The sequence below is a fragment of the Arachis duranensis genome, chromosome 10 (genome assembly GCF_000817695.3).
Source record: "Arachis duranensis cultivar V14167 chromosome 10, aradu.V14167.gnm2.J7QH, whole genome shotgun sequence".
Lineage (NCBI taxonomy): Eukaryota > Viridiplantae > Streptophyta > Magnoliopsida > Fabales > Fabaceae > Arachis > Arachis duranensis.
The window spans coordinates 104158805-104181407 of NC_029781.3; the positions used below are offsets into that span (position 1 = coordinate 104158805).

Consider the following 22603-nt stretch of genomic DNA (forward strand, 5'->3'; position numbering starts at 1 on the left):
AAAAATGTAAAACTTGGACTCCTAATTGAATAAACAAAATTACTAATAACTAGAGTATAAAAATAATGTATGTTTACCAACGCTATAAACAATTTTATACTCTAATTAGTAGTCATAAACATATGCAGGTATAGAGTTTGTGTAGCAATTTTTATTTTTAAACCTGTTATACAAAGTTAAAAACCAAAGACTTAATAAATTGATCGAATTTTACATAAAATGACTCAAATTTTTGCTAACATAATAAATCAACTAAAAAAGAAATTATCACTCTGTATTTGAATGATGAGTAGATTCTATATCTTTAATTATTAAACTACAACAAATATAAACAAGAATGGTTCAAATTGGCAGAAATAATTACTTATGCAATTAGAGCAATTTAAAAACAGAATTCTTATATCAATCATGTTACGTGTACACTAAATTCAGCTACTAAAATCAGCCACCAGTATAAAATACATATTAGAATATAAATATACATTGAAAATAAACTAAACCATACATGTATTTATACATAAATACATTAGTGGTTGATTTTAGTAGCTAATTTTAACGTACAAATAGCATTTTTGTTCTTATATTGATTACCTAGGTAAACTATTTGAAACTGATATTTTATTGACCGAAAGATCCTTAACAAAAGTATTTGATGGTGGCTCGTCTTTGATCTTTCTTCCAACTGAAAATGCAGGATGGTTAGGATTAGGAAGTGACATTGTCTCGTTTGCTAGCATCACAACAATTGTAGACATTGTTGGTCGATCTACTGCATCTGCTTGTACACACAGTAAACCAATATGTATATACCTTTTAACTTCATTTCTTGGGTATTTATCTTCTAGTATAGGATCTACTAGCTCCAAACATTCTCCTTTACACCATAGTTTCCAACTCTGCACAAAAATGTGGATATTAATATATAATAGAAATTAAACATATCTTTTTAAAAGTGATTTATTTTATAACACTAAAGTGTACTTAAAGAAACTAACATATACAAGAAGACTTTGACCATGTTCTGAAAAATAGAATCCGCTGCTCTTTTTGCCAGAAATGATTTCTAGTAGAAGAACTCCAAAACTAAAAACATCTGATTTTGCTGAATATAATCCTTCCATGGCATATTCGGGAGCCATATATCCGCTGTTTAAAAATCAATATAAAATTGTTATTCTTGTCAAAATAGAAAATGATATAACAACATACCACATATGAAAAGAAAAGATAGTAACAAGACATACTAGGTGCCCATAACCCTTCTAGTATTTTCTTCGTCTTGGCCTTTTTCAAATGCTCTTGCTAATCCAAAATCTGAAATTTTTGGATTCATATCTTGATCAAGCAGAACATTACTAGCTTTCATATCTCTATGAATTACTTTAAGTCTAGAATCTTCGTGAAGGTATAGAAGTCCTCGTGCGATTCCTTTGATAATATTCATTCGAACCTTCCAACTTAGATGCTTTCGTTTTTCCACATCTGACAACAAGACAAGAAATGTTTCTTGACAAAATTACTTATGTAATAGAATACATAAAAGAGTGTTTTTATATTGAATCTAAATTAAACCAGAGTCCTATTCTCATCACCTGGTGTTATTTCATTTTTGTTATATTTATCACTCAATACCAACAACAACTAAGAGAAAATTAAATTGAAAATAAAATTTTAAAGGCACTAGGTTCTATAGTTAAAAGCTTACCGAATAGGTGAAGGGCAAGGCTTGAATTGGACATGTACTCGTATATAAGCAGCTTTTCATTTTGCTCAACACAACAACCCAACAGTCTCACAAGGTTCCTATGTTGTAATTTGGCTATGAATATTACTTCATTCTTGAACTCATACAAACCTTGACCAGATGTTTTTGAAAGTCTTTTGATGGCAACTTCTGTCCCATCTTGTAAACTTCCCTAAATATAGATTTTGCAAAGAAATAAAAATTTAAGTACAAACAGGTGTTGCAATAATGAGTAAAAGTTGAAAGGATGAGTGAATTAGTTATAGAATGAGCTGGCACAATTAGTTTGTCAGAAATCAGTTATGCCACCTGGCAATGATTGTTAGAGTTAGTTGCATTACTTGTAAAGCAAGACTGGACTATAATTTCTCTTGTGTATTACAGTAAGAATCAACAGTTGGACTGCATTTGGTTTTGAGAACAAAACAAGATAGAACACTTAGTACAGCATACAAAAGCCAAAGACACAAAAATGAGAGTTTTTGTAATAAGAAATACAATTTATCTTCATTTTTTTCTTCATACAAAATTTGGAAAGAAATAGAATGGTAAAAAACGTAATTTTGAAAAATTGACGGTGACAATAAAAGAAAAAAAAGAAACCATAAGCTACTTCTCCGTCCAGTGTCTTTGTGTTTTTCTTACCAGGAAGAACACAAAATAGACTCATTCAGTATCCTGAGACGCAATGTCTCTATCTATAGCACATCTGTCAAACACGATTTTGTATCTCTATATCTATATCTCAAGTGTCATGTACTCGTAAACAAAAGCAGTCTTTAATAATACTCTTATTCTCACACTAAAAACTAAATATCTCAAGTTCTCTCTTTCTCTCTCTACTTTCTTTCTTACACCACTGCAAGTCACTGATACATTTTCAAAAGTAAAGGAGTAAATGCAGAATTAGTCCTTATCAGTTTGTTTTGAATAAATTTTCTAACAAAAAAAATTATATGCATATATAGTTTGATTTCCATATTGAAATATTCAGTGATACCTTATAAACAGGACCAAAACCACCTTCCCCTAATTTGCAAGAATTTGAAAAGTTATTAGTGCTCTGTTGAATCCAAATCAGAGGAACTGCAGGAAGGTCGGCATTCAATGAATCGTCTCCTTGACCTTCTTGAGAGTTATCATGTACTGATATAGGAGTGTCCTCTGACAAAAATGCATCTACAGATAAAATAAACCTTTGTGATATGAGTTTATAATGTTTATTGATATAAGCAAGTACCTAAAATGAGCTTAGAGAACTTAATAGTGTTAGCTACCATTATTTATTTGATTCTTCCTCCATAATAAGTAGACGCCAGAAATTAGTATCACTACTGGCACCAACACACACACTATGATGATGATCACAGTTTTTGTCTTGCTTGAATTGTTCTTGGCTGCAATAATAGCATAGGTCAACAAGTTGAATTTAATTGCTCATATATATCCATAGATATAGAGGAATATATACTCTAGAAGTAATTAATAAAAGTAATTAGTTACCTGAATTAGGCAAAGGAGAAGATCCTTGAATCTTGTAGAACATATAATCATCATACCTTGTCAAACAGCTTGGAGATCCAACTTGCCATCCAACTTTTGAAGCACAGCATTTAGGAACTTGATCCAACATAGCATTCAAACACTGCCTACACTTGTCACTAGTAAGGTCCCTAGTACATTGCACCAATCCATATCTTTTCCCTAATGAACCACCAGCATTGAACTCACCCACTGCATACAACAGGTAATTGCTCTCTGCAGTAGCATTCTTTATCAAGCTCTGCATATAAGTCTCTGCTTTCTGGAGTTCTTGTGTGCTGTTGGTGCTGTTCTTGGTCCCAAGAGTTTGCCATGATGGAGTTATTGTAAGGTTACCATAGAAGTCATGGTTAGAGTATCTGAGTATGCAGTAGTTATACCATATCACTGCTGATGACCTGTTTGGGCAGTGCTGGAGAATGTCTGAAGCTGCGGTGGAGAGGCAAAACTGGCAGAAGGTTCCGGTGACATCACCTCTGCGGATCAGTGACGAATCCAGAAATTTAGGTTACAATTAGTAATCAGTAGAAACTCAGGTGCAGTCAACTTCACCTGAAGAGCTATTAGATAAAAATTTAGTCAAATTAATCAAACTATTTAATTAAGCTTTATCTTTTTCATTAGTCACCTTATTATTTTTGGTTCATAAAATTAGAAGCAGTTAATATTTGATTATTTTTGTCAAATTTTAAAATTTTGTAGAGTTAGAATTTAATTTTGATGCATTATCCGTATAAAATAATTTTACACATGTATTTAATTACATAATATCACATTAGTAAAAATAATATTGACAGCATGAGTCATTCAAAAGAGTGATTGTACGACCATGTAAAACGCTTTTGTATCAAAATTAAACTCTATTTTATCGGTAGTTGAATTTTTTAAATACTAATTTAGTAACTTATTAAATTTTTAATATTTTGTCTTTGTTAGAAATAATAATATCATAAAATCAATCCATCCAAAATTTAAACCAATAAAATAAGATGTGAATGATTATATTTTGACGTAAATCTAAAGAATAAAATATAGAAGTAACTAATCACGTTTTTTTTTTTCAAATTTTAGCCATCATTTTAAATATAGTCAAAACTTAGGTATAGTCGACTTCAGTTGAAATTAATAGTTGAGAGCTGTTAGATGAAAATTTAATCAAATTAGTCAAATTATCTAACAAGTCTCAGTTATCGAAGGAAGTTGACTGCACCTGAAGTGAGGGCATTCGGGGTTTGTCCGTACCTGCAGTTGTAGAAGCCATAGACGGCATCGCGTGTGGCGGTTCCGACGGTGGTATAGTTGTAGCCCTTGCTTGTGGTAGCATCAGAGGAAAGCCATGAGAGGACGCTGTTGAGGTTGGTTTTGAATCCACTTGTTAGAGATTGTTTTGTTGAGTTTTGGCAGTCATCTCCAACGTAATTTAGCGTTGATGATTGTGATTTTGTTCTGGTAATGGTGATGAAGATGTTCATCAAGAAGAACCAAAGAAATAATCTATGCAGAGTAGTGGTTAGTTTTGTTTCCATCATTTGATGAATCAGTGTGATTCATTAATATCATTATTGTTCTATCAAAATTGGCTTTGATTGATAAACTCAGAAGAATATATGTATATATACATGTTGAAGTCAAGCTAGTTATAATATTAAGAGAAAGTCTAAACTCTTAATAAATTTACAACGTGAATACTAAAATTATTTTTTAATATAAAAATATTAGTTGTACACTAAAATCAGTCGAAATCAGTAAGTATGTATTTAACTATTTATATATAAATATAGGTGGAAACTCATGTGAAGTCGACTTCACCTGAAGTTAATACTTGAGAGCCGTTAGAAAATATGACTGATATGACTAAATTTTCATCCAACGTTTCTCAGATATCAACTTCACGTGAAGTCGACTTCACCTGAACCATAAATATATGAATTGTTTAACTCATTTTTAATAAATATTTTATATTTTAATATATATTTTATACTAATAATTAAATTTGTTAACTGACTTTGATGTAACCTAATATGATTGTTTTTAATAATATAGATGAAAACATCTATTTATATTTTACTTTCACATGATATGATAAAAAAATTAATACTCAAAGTGATCCTGAATTTACAGATTTGAGTCTTAATGTCATTTTTAAACTTAAAATTATCACAAATTTGTTCATAAACTTAATAACTATGGTTTCTCATACATTTTCTAGACGGACACCACAAATTTGTTTATTATTGTTTTATTTTTGTCACTCAAATAGAATATAAGAGTATTTTGAGGGGTTTTAACTCCAACATATTAAAATCCTCAAAATTAAATAACCTAAACGATGTTGTTTATATTTTATTTAGGCGCTAAAAATGAAATTATTTTTATCAGTCTAGTTTAGTTTTTAGTGTGGTCTTCATTTAACTACGTCATTATTTTATTACCGAAAAATATTTTAGAGACGACCGTTATTAAATTTAGAGACAAATTTAAGACAATTTTAAATTAAAAAACGACATTAAAATAGATTACAAATTCAAAAACTACTTTAAGTATTAACACGATAAAAAATAGCACTATATATATATAACTAACCTAACGTTAGTCTCGTAACTTTTTATATATAAATTGTCCAATTATATAAAAACTAGCTGATATATTAAGAATTTAAATTCTAATTATTTGAATCGGAGAGAAAACTACTCCGGTTTACCTAATCTTTTATATTATTTATTACAAGATATAAAATGAAAGATTAAAATAGTGTTATAATGAGCTAAACATATCTAAATTCTTAAGAAAGTATATATAAATAGAATTGTGGTGTATAGTATTACAAAAAAAAAATCATTTTTTTCTTTTTTTATATTATACATTATATATACATATATAGCTTCTTTATACAAACAGAGTTCAGGTAAGTTCAATATATTGAAAAATCATTTTTAGATGAATATCTGAAAAAGAAAAAATAAAAGTCAAACACATGATGCTTTCGACTTATATAAAATATGTAACAATTTTTGTACATAACGTAATGTTTACTAATATATTTATAAAATAAGATTAAATAATATTATGTACAAAGTTTGACCAAACTATTTTAAAATGTTCTATTTTTAATGGAAGAGTATTCTTATTTTTATATTTTTTCGCACATTCAGGTGAAGTGGTGAGTTCATATATAAGAACTTTGACTTTTAAATGTTTCAAGAAACCAGCCAGTGGTATTTTTTATTTATTTTTTAATTTGACTAATTCAAATACTTATAACTTGGGACTCTTAATTAACTGATGATATATATTTATTCTGAGTAACCACATTGTTTCTTGAATCGGATGCTTTAATTAAATTATTTATATACTAATTTCTTATCAGATTTGAGCCCTTCAACGTTTGACAGTGTAACAACATAAAATAGTTCCTCCTTTAGTATTTTATGTCCAACACAAACTGTTAGATGATGTCTACTTGGCTTGTTAAATTGTTAAATGTGCTACTAAGCAATGCACGTTACCTTTTATATTTATCGCGTAAATAATCATAAAAAAATTAAATAGACGATTGTATAAAATATTTTATATTTAATTAAAATTAAATTTTTTATAAAAAAAATTATTTGATGCATTATCAGTATAAAATATTTTTAGATATACATCTAATTATATAGCGCTACATTAACAAATATAACTACAGTTTACATAATTACATTAACTGCGTAAATAATCATCTAAAAGAACAAATGTGATTGGACGACTATTTAAACATTTGCCAAAACTAAACTCTTTTTACAAATGTGCCACATTTTCTAAACCTTAATACTAAAATATGACTCTTTGAAAACCAATTATTCAAATGCCACTCTTCCTATATTACAATAATTAATCATAATCATAATCAAAATTAAAATAACAAATCAGTTCTCACCTTAGTAAAAAAAGTAACATTTAAGTAATTAGTTTCAAAAGAGTTTGATAATAAATATAATCACCTAACACAAGTACACAACATTAGTAAAAATAATTGTTTTTTATATTAATCACGTAAATAATTATCTAAAAAAAACGAATGTGATTAGACAACTATATAAAATTAATGTCAATTATGGATTTAGATTAATATTTAAAAATTATTATTCACAAGCATGACTTGTTTTTAAAACTCCTATATTTCTGAAGATCCCTTGGTCAAGATTTGATAGGGCTATAAAACCATTCTTTGAACAAAATGTAATTCAAGGGTAATTAATGTTTCTACAATCCAGAATAACACTTGCTTCCATGTTAACAAAATGCAAGTATGAATTTCAGGGTATCTAACCACCAGGTATTCATTATGCACTGAATTTGGATCAAATTGCTGTATTTGGATCACTTTCATAAAGCAATCTCTTGGGGGGTGGTGACTGATAGGGACATGGATAGATGCTCCTTCAAGTCAAAAACCATTGGAACATAGCTCCCATCCTCCATATTTAGAGCTAAAGGTTCCTCCACCATGTTTTTGCGCATACTCACATATTGCTTCTCTAACACACTGATCCCATGACACTGCTATATTCTGCAGTGACAAAGGCTCATTCATGCTTCGTAGAGAAAGTCTCAGTTTCAGATTCGCTTTACTTGACAGATCGTCCACGTCGACATCCACTCTGTCCAAATAGAAACACAGGAGGAAAGATTAAGAAAGACATAACCACAAGAATTGCCACCTTTTTTTCCAGAACTTATCACCAAATTGCCACCGTTTCAGAAGCTAAAGTTCATTTGTTGTTTGTTCAACATTTCAACCTTATAAAGACAATAAATAAAGTATTGAGAAATGCTAGGAGGCTATCAGAATTTATTATTTTTGTCCATCACTTAGTCATCAACTCGATTCCTTCAGTTTAGTAATCCAACAATATACTTTATCCATACTTTTAAATATTAATGGCTAACTGATGGCCAAAAACAATAAATTCTGATGACCCGTCTAGCATTTCTCTAAAGTATTAATGAAAAAGAAGACAGTTAGATTGTCTAACCTGATTTCTGATGGTGTTTCATCTGAAATAACTGGTGAGCGAAGTGGATAACACCCGGGAACAAACAAATGTAACGGTTTGATTATCGACTGCATGATTGACAAATGTGATCAGTTGGAACAAACAAATCAAAAGTGTCTATAGTGTTAACAACATTATAGAATTATTCACCTCTTTGTTAGTAGCTTGCTCTGCTGTCGGGGGTAGATTAATAGTTACTGAATTGAAAACCAATTTGACAAATAGTCCTTCATCATGTTCTGGTGCACCCTCAGCTACTCCTGTAATGGTGTTTCCTTCGCTAATAACTACTTGAGTGTCTATCAGTAAGTTGTTTATCACTTTTATTTCTTCTAAGATAGTATAAATTTCCTGCAAGAGTTACCCATGCTCGAGTTATATGGGGTTGCTCTTTTCAGAAATAAGCAACAGAAATGTAATCTATAAAGGTGCTCTTATATATTTGTCTATAGGACAATCCATGTTTTGTGTCGGACAAAGCTCTGCTAATAAAATACGAATTATGCGTCGGAAAGATAAATTCTGCATAATTCACACTCACAAAGTAACAATTTCATCAAAGTGCATCAAATACCAAACTGGCTTATATTCTTGAGCACAAAGCTATCAAATTATTCAGAGTTTGAGAGTACCTTGGATATTGAGGCAGGCTTCTCTGCACTGATGAACTGCCCAGAACTGCCACTTGCAGGAGTTGAATTAAAGAATCGCTTTATTTTCTTTCCTGTTGGAACAGGATCGTAGCAATTCAAGTTTGCATTTTCATCAGTTGAAATTTCTGGTATGTCATCATTTAAATGGAGTGCTAGTCCAATGTCATCAGTTGCAGCTATGAATGCTTCAGCTGACATTGACCTAAACTGCAATTATATGGCATAAGTGCACTTATCTACAAGTTCAGGCGAAATAAAAGAAAGAAAAGTTGGCAAGTTTTAGGCTAACCACTTTAATAAAGTGCTTCATTGCTGGGCTTGTATCATCGGGAATATCAGCTGGTTCATTCACAAAAGCTTCGGATGGTTCGATCTCAACTCCTATTTGTGGTTCTACTGCATGATTTCCACAACCTGATACCGTCGAAAAAGAGTTTGCGAGTAACTCATGTAACAGATAACACAGAAACAATGGTGTCTACATATATAGTAATAAATTGAATTGATGGATTGTAAAGAAATTACACCTTTTTCCATAGACAGTTGATTTCCCTGTCGCGAACTGCAAAATTGGTTTACCTCTTGTAATGTTAGGTAAGGAATCTGCTTTGTTAAATGGGAACTCGGTAGGCTTATTACTTGCGAGGCTGGTTTCTTTCCAGCTAGTTCCAATTGAGAACTGATTGAATTTGATGGCTCAACCTGTTGCTTGGATTGCACGTCAAAAGAACATTGTTGTTGACAGTAAGAGAAGTATTTCTTTTGTAAAACATCTTGTATGTACTTTTCCAGTCTATCTAGTCTCTGCTTGAAACCGCGATCAATCTTGCTTTTGTCCACATTCAATAATAAAAAAGTGTATTCCAGTGCTCGCTTATGTTGTTCGCATCCCTCCATATCAGTTATCGTCTTAGGATGTAGAGGAGCAGGCTCATTCTTGAGCTATATTCAATGGGAAAATAATCAATCAAGATTATAGGAATGCAAACTCAGAGTTGTTGTCTAAAATCATGATAGGCCTTAAAGTAACATATACCTGTTGAAGCTTTCTACTTATCAATTTGTGAAAAGTATCAAGTTTTGTGTAATATGTTGCTTTTATCATTTGTACCTACAACAAGGAAGAATCAAAATTACTCTCAATCTCAAATGTTTTTCTCTTTCAAAACTCATTGACATTTCAAATACAACATAGATATAGTGTTAATAAGGTTCAAAAACACTAAAATTGGTTGTGAATATTGGTAGTTTGACATTTATAATTGCTTGATTAGTTTATAAATTTCGAAAATACGTATATGTATACCCTGTGTCTGTGTCTTATCATTTTTAAAGTTTGGTGTGTTTGCATGTCTTGTGTCATATCGTATCCCATGTCCGTATTAGTACTTTGTATGAAAGAAAGATAATATTGGACATTACCTTTTGATAAACCTGTTCTTGCCACTCTCTGATTGCTTTAATTTCTTCTTCTCCTAGAAATACAAAAGTAAAATAAACATTCAATCAACCAAGAGAAAACAATCAAGATGCATGTGAAGAGGGCAGGAGCAATAGACATTATTCGGGTAAAGTTTGAAAAAAGATTGAAAAGATAGTTTAGGATATTTTCACAATTAAAACCATATTTCATATCATATATTTTAATTAACTCAAACACTATACCTATGACCTTGGGACTATTGACATGACAAAGCAACCCCATCAATACTGAAAATAAGTGGAAGCTGAGAAAAGAGTGAATGATTTCGACACCTATAAAATGGGTGGGAACTGAACAAAAATATGGGCTGGGATAATGTAAAAGCCAAATTATATAAGTAGAACAAAGTATAAAAGAAATACAATGGTCAAGAAAACACCAAATGTTGTAGATGGGGCATGGGGGAAATGGATGCTTTAATAAGCATCACTTGCCAATTGAAAGTCATGCTTTCAAACAAGCAAGTTTTGTAAAACAGAATTAAGTGCTTAGCTTCTATTTAATCTAAAAAAGAATTTATCGTCCAAAGATGTTGAGAGATCAGAAAACAATGCTTCATTCACTACAAAATGAATAAAAATCGGAAAATCTTTGTTTTTTATATGACATGCAGAAGACAATATTTATATGAACACCCTTACCCACAGAGCAAGAAAAGGAAAATAATGGGAAATATGATTTTTTTTTTCGTTTTTTTTTGTTTCCCACACAATATCCCCCAACCGGGCAGACCAAAAACTAATCTACCACGGATCTGAGCTCTATCTAAGGGTTTGCTGCAAGCCAATGGGTTGCTGCTTGCACAAGTCGGGATTCGAATCCCTGAGACTTGCTTAAACAGACTAATGAACTAACCACTGGATTAACTCAAGTTGGTTAAATATGACTTTTCTCTATTGTTGATATTGACATTTCAATCTTAGGAATGAAAAATAAATAAATCCAATTTTCTAGGATTCATTTAAGATAATATTCAATCAGATTATTAAGAAGAGATACTTCACTTGAGATAGAAGAGTTTTGGGGTAAGAGATTTTCAGCACTTTGACGTGATGGTGCTATTGACTTCAGCTTTTCTGATATTTTTGCAATGTACTCAGCCTGTAAATAGATGCCAAATACCTCAATTTTTTAAATTAATTCATGTGAGAACCTAGTAAAAAAAAAGTATTAAATGATAAAATTTACACTGTATAAATAAGTAAAGGAAGTATGCACATCCTAAATTTTAGCATTTTAGTAGTAAAAATTTATCCCGTGAAAATAGGGAGACTTAAAAATCTAAAAAAGAATTATGTGCAGATCTTGCACTGATGTGGATTCATGGAAGTACTCATTTGTTATCAAGACAATGCCATTGGTTTGAAAGAGCTATATGAACAACAAAATGTTCACATGAAGAAAGTCAAAACAGCATAAAATCAAGGTACCTCGACTTTGGATGACGCAAACACTTTCTCCTCAAAAGTTTCTACAGACCCTAGAAGCAAGGGTAAATTTTGTTTCCAAGAGGGAGGACCATTCTTGAGTACAAAATCTGCACTGTAAACTACAGGATGTAAGTTTATATGGACCATTCTAGTAGGAGAACCTAATAGAAGTTCACAAATACCAACAAGTCTATCCTCAGAAGGTAAACACATATTTTATAACCTATCAAAATCCTCATTAGACTGCATCTTTATACTTAATATGATCTGCTGAAAACAATCAAATTGAAAAGAAAAAAAAAAAAGAACTTAAAGAGAAGGACAAATAGTTATTGAATTTATATAACAACCGAAGCATAATTGATAGCAGTTGAGAGAGATAAAATATTCAAAGAACCATCCAAAGACTCCAAAAATCAATCTATTAATAATCCATGGAATAGAATCCATAAAGGAGAAGGAAAGTATTCTTCTATCTTCAACCAAGCCCTTGAAGGTTAAGTAAAACTGTTCTTTCGTAAGAGTTATACAAAGACTATTTCAAAAGATATACATGATTCCAAATGTCTCTTTGCACCTTTAACAATGAATCCATAAAGTACTCATAACCAAACTAAATCTTACATCATCGGTTGTTAACATTTTCCAAATGAATTGGGAATTGAATCAAGAGGATTTGGAAAATGCTACAAATCAAGAATTCCCACTGTGAAACTAAGAGCCTTCTATCCCTATAAGGTTGCTCGCCTTCTATCCCTATAAGGTTCCTCAAGAAGTGGCAACCTTGTTAAGTAAACCATAATGAAATTGAGAAAGCATGCAATGTCGACAAATGAGAGAAAATAACATGACAAAGGTAGAGTATGTGAAATCAACTTTGATCTGGATACAATCATGTGCTACACGAGCATGTTACGCTCTAATTCTTAATCCTATAGCAGAACAAATAATATGATTTTGCTATAATTCAACCTATATTTCCTCTAATCTATACAAGCAAGAATCCTCCACTGGTGAACATGATCACTCACTAGGACAATTGTGCACCATAAATGCTAAGCTTAAAACGAAGAGATTTCACAAATTTAATTTATGCTCAATCTAATAAATGCTGACAGAAGTTTAATATAAAAACAAACTATGACGGGCTCTTTGAATTGAACAGAATGTCAGCCATTCAAAAAGTATTTAAGTATAGGTGGTATGTTCTTACATTTTGTTAACCATTATTCTACGGCACTCAGCAGATTTCCAACCTGTGGCAGCAAAATTGGTTGCAGCTGTAATAGGCCTCATTTTGTTTGTGTCCATCTTGTATGTGAAACTATTCTATATTTCCTAAAAGTTCATAAAATGGAGGTTACACTTGTTATACATCAAGATAAAACTCTAGGAAAATGGTAGCAGAAACAATGTAATTATTTTTTCACCTGAATTTTGTGTTACATATTTTACACAAAGATTATCTTGTAGACTTTAAGCACTTCAACAATTAGGAACAGAACTAAGTGCTAACCCGAAAATAAAGTGCCAATGGAAGTAATGCCAGAATGACTTTTCATTTGACACAAAAGACAGTAGTAATCTTACAAATTTCAAGGCATGGAAAGCACACTTAAATTTTAAAGGTACTACTAAACTATAGTTACAAGAATTCACTAATTAGTTGACGAACCGTGCACCAATTCACAATTTATCTGCGTACCATAACGCTGTAAGTATACTTTTCACGTAGAATATTTTATCCCATACCAAAACGTATTGCGCTTCATGTAACTATCCCCTAAACACTCCTCCACTTACTAAACAATTTTTTTTTTGGGGGAAAAAAAACCAATTTTATAACCAGCTAAATCTATATAAATATACATGTTTTGTGAGACGAACAAAAAGATTATAACCAGAACTCAGTGCAAATCTAAATACCTCACCAACACCAAAATTAAGTTCCAATCACAAAGTGATCTTTTATCTTTCACTATTGATTTAAGCTCTAACCCCTACTAAACCTGGAAAACACGCTTTTCCCCCAAAATCTAAGCAACAAAGCACAAAATCAATATGATGACAAACAAAAAATTAAATGGTGAAATTCCTGCATGAACTTATATTCAAACGAGAAAAGGGAACTGGAATCATTGGATAGGGAAAGTAACTACCTTTGTAGCGTTGCAGTGCTAGTAATGCATGGGTGCTTGGCTAGCAAGCAAGGTCAGAGAAGAGACGAGAACTCGAAAGCTTTGTAAAATGGTGAAATGGAGAATCTGTTTCTCCGCGCGAACTACATTTATACTTTCGTAGTTTTAAACTTAAAAATAAAAAATTTAGGAGTGAGACTGGAATCGCGACTTTTAGGTAAGCACGAAGAAATTATGTCATTTGAATTATAATTTATTGGCGAAAAAAACTTAACAATTAATTAAGAGAGAATTTTGAATTTTATTTTTTAATTAAATTTTAATTTTAATTTACAATTATATTAATTATTTGGATAACTATTTACGTTAATCAATAAAAATAATAATTATTTTTTGTTATATGACTTTACGTAATTGGATATACATGTAAAACTATTTTACACTCATTCTGTATCAAATTAAATTATTTTAGTTATGGTAAAATATCTTCTTAAAATTAATTCTTTCTTTATTATTCATTTTCATTTATTTTTGGTCTTCCCAAAATTAAGGATTTAGTTTCATATATTATTAATTTATTGTTGGTTTGACCTGTATTTACTTTCAATGTATTACAAAATTTTAAAAGGCATTTAATAATATATTATCACACTAATCAATTAAATGCATTTAATTTCAGAATTTAATTATTTATTTTTTAAAATATACTACATAAACACATGTGACTAGGACTAGCAATATATATTCTGTTCATACGAGTTTAAAGTATATCCTACTCTACTTTACTTACACTCCTAATATATTATACAATATATATATAAAAGTTATGTATGTAGTGAAGAAAGTGAATGTTGAACTCACAATCTTTTTTTTATAAAAATTTAAAATAATTACTAAGCTAGTTGATAATTATATTATTTGTAATCTTTTGTTGTATTTCTTTAAGATTTTATTGTTTTTAATTTTAATTTAAACTTAGCTTTTTTATTTTCTATTTTATTAATATGTATAAAATTTAGAATGGTTGAATTTTATATTTACTTGAACATTGTTTATTTTGCTGCGGATAGAATCAAAAAAGTAGAATTTAAAACTTTAAAGTGCAGATAGAAATAAAATTGAGAGATTCTTAATCCGCACATATAATATAATAAAATTTTAAAAAAGTTATTAACTTAGGAATAAAATTAAAATAGAATTTAAATTCTATCTTATCTTATCCATTACCAACCCTACATGTGATCCTCTAAACTTCGAATTCTTTTCTTATAAATTATATATCAATCTTACTTTAGTCGCCTAAAACCTTTTATTTTAGCTTTTTTATTGCGAAAATTTTTTATTCCCCTAAAATTCAACTTATCTCCATTCTATATATATGAGTATTGAATGGAAAGTTAATATGAAATTCTTTTATAATGAATAAGCATTAGAGTTTATTATCAGTGATATTTATTTTGTTTACGAAGAATTATATGCCTTTTAAGATTAAATTTTTTGTGCAATAATATATATCACGCTAGACTTTTTAATTATTACTCCCTCTCAATTTGCAAAAGATTTAAAAATTAAAAAAAAAACTAAATATTATATATATTTTAAAAATCAGTTTTAGAAATCAAATTTGATGTAAAATTTTATAACTATTATTAGGAAAATAAGATATTTTTATCTTTAAATTTAGTATTTTTATTTTGTCAAGTAAATTTTTTTATTTAATTATTCTGTCAATTTCTCTTATTTTATTAAATTTTCAATTAGGTCTCTATATTTTTTGTTATGTGACTTTACGTAATTAGATATACATATAAAACTATTTTACACTAATTCTGTATCAAATTAAATTATTTTAATTATGGTAAAATATCTTCTTAAAATTAATTCTTACTTTATTATTCATTTTCATTTATTTTTGGTCTTCCCAAAATTAAGGATTTAGTTCCATATATTATTAATTTATTATTGGTTTGACTTGTATTTACTTTCAATGTATTACAAAATTTTAAAAAACATTTAATAAATATATTATCACACTAATCAATTAAATGCATTTAATTTCAGAATTTAATTATTTATTTTTTAAAATATACTACATAAATACATGTGACTGGGGCTGGTAATATATACGTTACGTGCAAGTATTCAATCCGAACCAATCCATTTAAGTAAAGTTGTCTACCCGATTCACTGTGGGTAGGATAGGGTAAGGTGTGGTGTGAGTTTACCTACGGATAGAATAGGGTACGGATTCAGGATATACCCTATCCTATTCTACCCGCACCCCTAATATATTATATAATATATATGTAAAAGTTATGTATATAGTGAAAAAAGTAAATATTGAACTCACAATCTTTCTCTTATAAAAACTTAAAATAATCACTAAACTAGTTGATAATTATATTTTTGTAACTTTTTGTTAGATTTTTTTAAAATTTTATTGTTTTTTATTTTATATTTTATTAATATGTATGAAATTTAGAATAGTTGAATTTTACATTTGCTTAAATATTTTTTATTTGTCTGCAGAATGCAGATAAGGTCGAAAAGGGTAGAATTTAGAACTTTAAGGTAGAGATAAAATTGAGAAATTCCCAACCCACAAATAAAATAAAGTAGAATTTTAAAAAAGTTATCAACCCACAAATTAAATTAAGATAGAGTCCAAATCCTATCTTACCCTATCCATTACCAACCTTACATGTAACCCTCCAAACTTCAAATTTTTTTCTTATAAATTATATATCAATCTTACTTTAGTCGCCTAAAACCTTTTATTTTAGTTTTTTATTGCGAAAATTTTTTATTCCCCAAAAATTCAACTTATCTCCATTCTATATATATGAGTATTGAATGTAAAGTTAATATGAAATTCTTTTATAATGAATAAGCATTAGAGTTTATTATCAGTGATATTTATTTTGTTTATGAAGAATTATATGCCTTTTAAGATTAAATTTTTTGTACAATAATATATATCACGCTAGACTTTTTAATTATTACTCCCTCTCTTCCAAATTTTTATGTCGCTTTAGCCTCTCTCTTTTTTTCCGATATCACTTTTATTTTTTATAAAATATAAATAAATTACTAAAATATACTAAAAAATTTGTATCACTAACAAAATAAATTTTAAAAGATGTTAACGATGAATCAGTTTGCAAAAGATTTAAAAAAAGATAAAAAAAATTAAATATTAAATATATTTTTTAAAAATTAATTTTAGAAATCAAAATTTGATGTAAAATTTTATAATTATTATTAAAAAATAAGATATTTTTATTTTTAAATTTAATATTTTTATTTTGTCAAGTAAATTTTTTTATTTAATTATTCTGTCGATTTTTTTTGTTTTACTAAATTTTGAATTAGGTTCTTATATTTTTTTTCTTTTCGATTGAGTCTTTATACCATATTGAATTTTGTAATTAAGTTCATGACAAAAATATTGAAATTAATAGAATATTCTATTAAATAAAATGAATATGTCTAATACTTGACTAAATATTTTATATAGTTTAATAGACGATTCTATTAATTCTAACGTTTTTATTACTGTAGAAATTTAGTTACAAAATATGATATGGTAGAGAAACCCAATTGAAAACAAAAAAAATATAAGGACCTAATTAAAAATTTAATAAAACTATAGAGATTTATAGAGTAATTAAACTAATTTTAAAAATATATATATATCGTGAATGATCACATTTTTTGAAAAATAAAATGAAAAATATAGAGATCAAATTTTTACTCCGAATTTTTTTGTGCACTTCCTAAATATTTATTCAAATGTTGCCATAAAAATTTAAATTTAATAGATAAGTTGTTCGCTAAATATAAAATTTTTTTTGTTACTTACAAAAAAGTAATATTTATTGGTTCTTTTTATCGTATTTTCAAACTATTAATGGATTATTTTGTCGATAATATATTTTAGAAATCTTTTTGTCAGCGATAGAATCTTTCGAGTATCGAATTGGTAGTTAATCCATAAAATCTTTTTTATTAAATTATCAATTATATATTTAATTTATAATAAGAGTGTTGAAAATAATTTTTCAATTCTCTCTCCTCATTAATTAAGGGTCAAGTTAAACCCTAAAGTCATTCGTGAGATTGATTGCTTGTATAAAAATAATTTTTTTATTTTAATTGCACCATAAAAAATTTTGAGATTGGAAAAACTACGTCATGTTGATTCCCATCCTTTCTTCGTAGAATTACTTGTTACGCTGTAGGAATCTGGTATATGTTCATTTATGTTAGACTAGACGAAATGATTTTAATTTTAGCATTAAATACTTGATGAAACGAAATTATTTAATTTTAATGAATCATAGAATATCTTATTTTTCACAAAAAAATGTATAACTATTAAGATTAAATGATATCATTTTATCAAGTATTTAGCACTAAAATTAAAGTGACGTTTTTTCTAGTCCAACATAAAAAAAATGTGTCAGGTCATTTATAGCAAAAGGAATAATTCAGATATAAAAATTGTATTTTTTTTTAGACATAAAACATTGAAATAAGGAGGTAGAAGTTTACGTTTATTTTTTATTTTTCATTATTTTTATTAAATTTTTATAATTATATTTTTTATCATTATATTTTTTTCTTAAATTTTTTGATTAAATAAAATATAAAAATATTAATTGTATGTCTCTATCTTTAGTCAGTGTTCTATTCTCAAAATCAAACGCAACTAAAGAGATTGAGAGATTATCATAGTATAATGTTTTTAATTTCAAAAGCATTTAAAATATAATTAAAATCTCAAAAAAAAATTAATGCAAAAGATCAATCTCAAAACCATTTTAAAAGTTAAGTTGTTGTTCATTGTAATATATTATTACATTAGCAAATGCGTTAAATTCAATTATTCCTTAATCAGTTAATCCTAAAAATATTACATGCACAAATACCAATTTTAATTATGTCATTATTGATTATTGTGATATGAATAAGGATGTCCATTCAACTAATGATATGTGACTTAAATTTATTATATGGACGGTTCAATTTTTCTATGATAAAAAAGTAAAACTTTTAAATTAAACTGAACTTAAATGAAGTTACAAAAATAAACATTGTACGTATATAAATAATAAGGAAGTCTCACATAATATATGTACAACAAAAATACTCTTCTCTCTTTTCATATATATATGTATGTTACAATAAATTTTCTCTTTTTTTTTTTCTATTTTGTAACATATATAATATTAATAAATATATATAATTCACTTCTATTATAGGAAGATAATAATATTGATGAATATTAATACTAGAGCCATTTATTTATATTTTTTTATTTTATGTTTATTATTTTTTTTATTTATTTATTTTACAACATGTTATCAGTATGAGATTCTGATCAAATTTTAGAAAGACTCAAGTAATAAATATTTATTATATTAAAGTTCTCTCATCTTGAATTTAATGCTCTTGATATACCTAGAAACAATTACTTATCATGGATATTAGATGCAGAAATTCATCTTAATTCAATGGATCTTGTAGATATCATTAAAGATGAAAATAATGCATCCCAAAAAGATAAAGCCAAAGCCATAATTTTTCTTTGTCGTCATCTTGACGAAGGATTGAAAAACGAATATCTCACACTAAAAGATCCTGCAAATCTGTGAAAAAACCTTGAAAAAACGTATAATCATTAAAAGACAGTGATACTTCTTCAAGCCTAATATGAGTGGACACACTTGCATCTAAAAGATTTTAAATCTCTAAATAAATACAATTCAACAATGTTTCGAATTGCCTGACGAATGAAATTATGTGGAAAAAAGATAACTGATAATAACAAGTTAGAGAAAACTTTTTCGACCTTCCATGTCTCGAATGTGCTCCTACAACAGTAGTATCGAAAAAAAGAATTTAAAAAATATTTTGAGCTAATTTTTTTCCTTCTTGTTTTGAATATAACAATGAATTGCTTTTAAAAAATAATGATGCGGGTCCAACTGGCGCCACCCCATTTTCTGAAGCAAATGTAGCAAATCATAATTCCAGAAAAGGTAAATTGTAAAGTTTTGTTAACAAGAAAAATTATATTCATAAGAAAGGATCTCACAAGAAGCTAGTGGAATAAAAAAAGAAATAATGGACAAAATAAATCAACAGAGGATAAATATTTTTGTTGTGGTAGAAGATGCCATTGGTCATGTACTTGTCGTACCTCAAGGCACTTAGTTGATCTTTATCAAACATCTTTGAAAAATGATAACAAAGAAAATGAGACAAATTTTATTTCAAAGGATGTTGATGAAAATTACATCATTCATTATGAAGTATCTAATTTCTTTAATTTGAAGACCATGAAAGAATTATTGGCCAAAATGGGAAGAAGTTACGAAGGATGAGTTAGTCTCGTTTGCAAAATGTGAAGTCTTTAGACCTATAGTCTGTACACCAGAAGTTGTAAAACCTGTTGGATACAGATGGGTATTTGTGAGATAACGAAATGAAAAAAATAAAGTTGTATGCCACAGAACTCGATTTTTGGCGCAAGGTTTTTCATAAATGCCAGGTATAGATTATGAAGAAACATATTCCCCTGTAGTAGATGCAATAACATTGCGTAATTTGGTCAGTTTATCTACATACCATAAACTACATATGCATCTAGTGGATGTGGTAACAACTTATTTATACGGATCATTAGATCGTGATATCTGTATAAAACTCTCTAAAGGACTAAAGATATCTAAATCATCCAATGAATATTTGCAGGGATTATACTCAATCAAATTGTAAAAATCTTTATATGGTCTAAAGTAATTTGGACAAATGTGGTATAATCGTATTACTGAGTATCTGGCAAAAAACGAATTTAAGAATGATGATATCTGCCCATGTGTTTTCATAAAGAAATCTGCATCTGAATTAATTATAATTGCTGTGTACGTTGATGATTTAAATATCATTGGAATCCCTGAAGAGAGTTCAACAATTATAAAAGATCTAAAAGAAGAGTTTGAGATGAAAGATGTTGAAAAAACTAAATTTTGTCTCGACCTGCAGATCGAACATACAAAAAATAGAATTTTTATCATCAAACAACATACACAGAAAAAATGAAGAGATTTTATATGGATAAGCCACATGCATTAAGTACCCTAATGACCGTAAGATTTTTGGATGTGAAAAATGATCAATTCCATCTTAAAAAAGAAAATGAAGATATTCTTGATCCTGAAATACCATATCTCAGTGCTATTGGGGCATTAATGTATCTTGCTAATCATACACAACCTAATAATTTTTTTTGGTGACTTAAAAGAAAATAAACAACAATTAAGAAAGAAAAAATAAACAAGAAACTGCCTAATTAAGAAAGGCAGTCTCGTTGAATACTATTCTCAAACTCATTCCAAGGCAACAAAAGCTCCACTTGGGGAGAAAGGGGTCCTCATTGCAGTCTTTGCCATGATGTCTACTACTGTATTTGCATCTCTCAATATCAACCGGAGATCAGCACGCCATTTCCGATATATCATTTGCTATGAATTTACCAGTAAGGTATAGTTCCTCTCCAACCAAAAGACATTGGAATGGAATCAAACAAATCTTTCGATATCTTCATGGAATGGTTGATATGAGATTATTTTATCCATATGGATCCAAGTCACAACTAGTTGGCTATGCAGATACAGAATACTTGTCTGATCGATACAAAGGGAGATCTCAAACAGGATACCTGTTCATATATACTGGTACAGCTATATTATGGATGTCCACGAAACAGACGATTGCAGCAACATCCTGTAATCATGCTGAAATACTAGCGATACATGAAGTTAGTCGCGAGTATTTTTGGTTCAGGAGTTTGATCCAATATATTTTGTAATCATATGGACTGATTGATCATAACATAGCTTCAACTGTTCTGTTTGAAGATATTACAGCATGCATTACTTAACTTAAAGGTAGATACATCAAATGTGATAAAACAAAGTATATTTCTCCTAAATTCTTCTTCACTCATGATCTTTAAAATTAAGGAACAATTAATATCCAACAAATCCGCTTAAATGATAATCTAGCAGATTTATTTACAAAGTCACTTCCAAAATTCTCTTTTGAAAAATTAGTACATCAGATTGGGATGTGCCGATTTTGAGATATTAAATAATGTCGACAAGAGGGGGAGATAGTACTCTTTTTTCCTTGATCAAGTTTTTGTCCCTATTGAATTTTTCTTAATAAGATTTTTAATGATATAATCATCATCATAAATGATATTGTACTCTTTTTTTTCACTAAAATTTTTTTCTATTAGATTTTTCTTTAGTAAGATTTTAATTAAGCATCATTTTAAATGGACATTTAATGGGAAGTATTGTGACATGGATATGAATGTCCATTCAATTAATGATATGTGACTTTGATTTATTATATGAACTGCTCAATTTTTCTATAATAAAAGAATGAAACTTTCAAGTTAAGCTGAACTTAAATGAAGTTGAAAAATAAACATTGTGCGTGTACAAATAGTAAAAAGATCTCAGACAATATATGTACAACAAAAATACTCTTCTCTCTTTTCGT

The 22603-nt window shown here is 28.6% G+C and overlaps 2 protein-coding genes across 3 annotated transcripts; both read right to left on the reverse strand.

Moving 5' to 3' along the window:
• Positions 1-328: 328 nt before the first annotated feature.
• Positions 329-4851, reverse strand: LOC107471884 (cysteine-rich receptor-like protein kinase 10). Its single transcript, XM_016091404.3, has 8 exons — positions 4529-4851; positions 3248-3762; positions 3022-3141; positions 2745-2923; positions 1706-1916; positions 1245-1482; positions 996-1146; positions 329-896 (listed from the first exon to the last, which is right to left on the reverse strand). The coding sequence occupies exons 1-8, from the start codon at positions 4813-4815 to the stop codon at positions 588-590; spliced, it is 2010 nt and encodes a 669-aa protein (XP_015946890.1). The 5' UTR covers positions 4816-4851; the 3' UTR covers positions 329-587.
• A 2598-nt stretch (positions 4852-7449) lies between these two features.
• On the reverse strand, positions 7450-14157 carry LOC110276670 (mediator of RNA polymerase II transcription subunit 15a-like). Of its 2 annotated transcripts, none has more exons than XM_052255883.1 (12): positions 14048-14157; positions 13102-13226; positions 11889-12000; positions 11463-11559; positions 10398-10450; positions 10012-10086; positions 9503-9917; positions 9268-9389; positions 8955-9182; positions 8473-8673; positions 8302-8390; positions 7450-7926 (listed from the first exon to the last, which is right to left on the reverse strand). In XM_052255883.1, exons 2-12 carry the CDS (start codon positions 13197-13199, stop codon positions 7713-7715), a joined length of 1704 nt encoding a protein of 567 aa, XP_052111843.1. In that variant the 5' UTR covers positions 13200-13226; positions 14048-14157; the 3' UTR covers positions 7450-7712. The 2 variants fall into 2 exon arrangements, with proteins under 2 accessions (XP_052111843.1, XP_020989260.1); XM_021133601.2 differs by having other exon boundaries at positions 9265-9389.
• Between the last annotated feature and the right edge of the window lie 8446 nt (positions 14158-22603).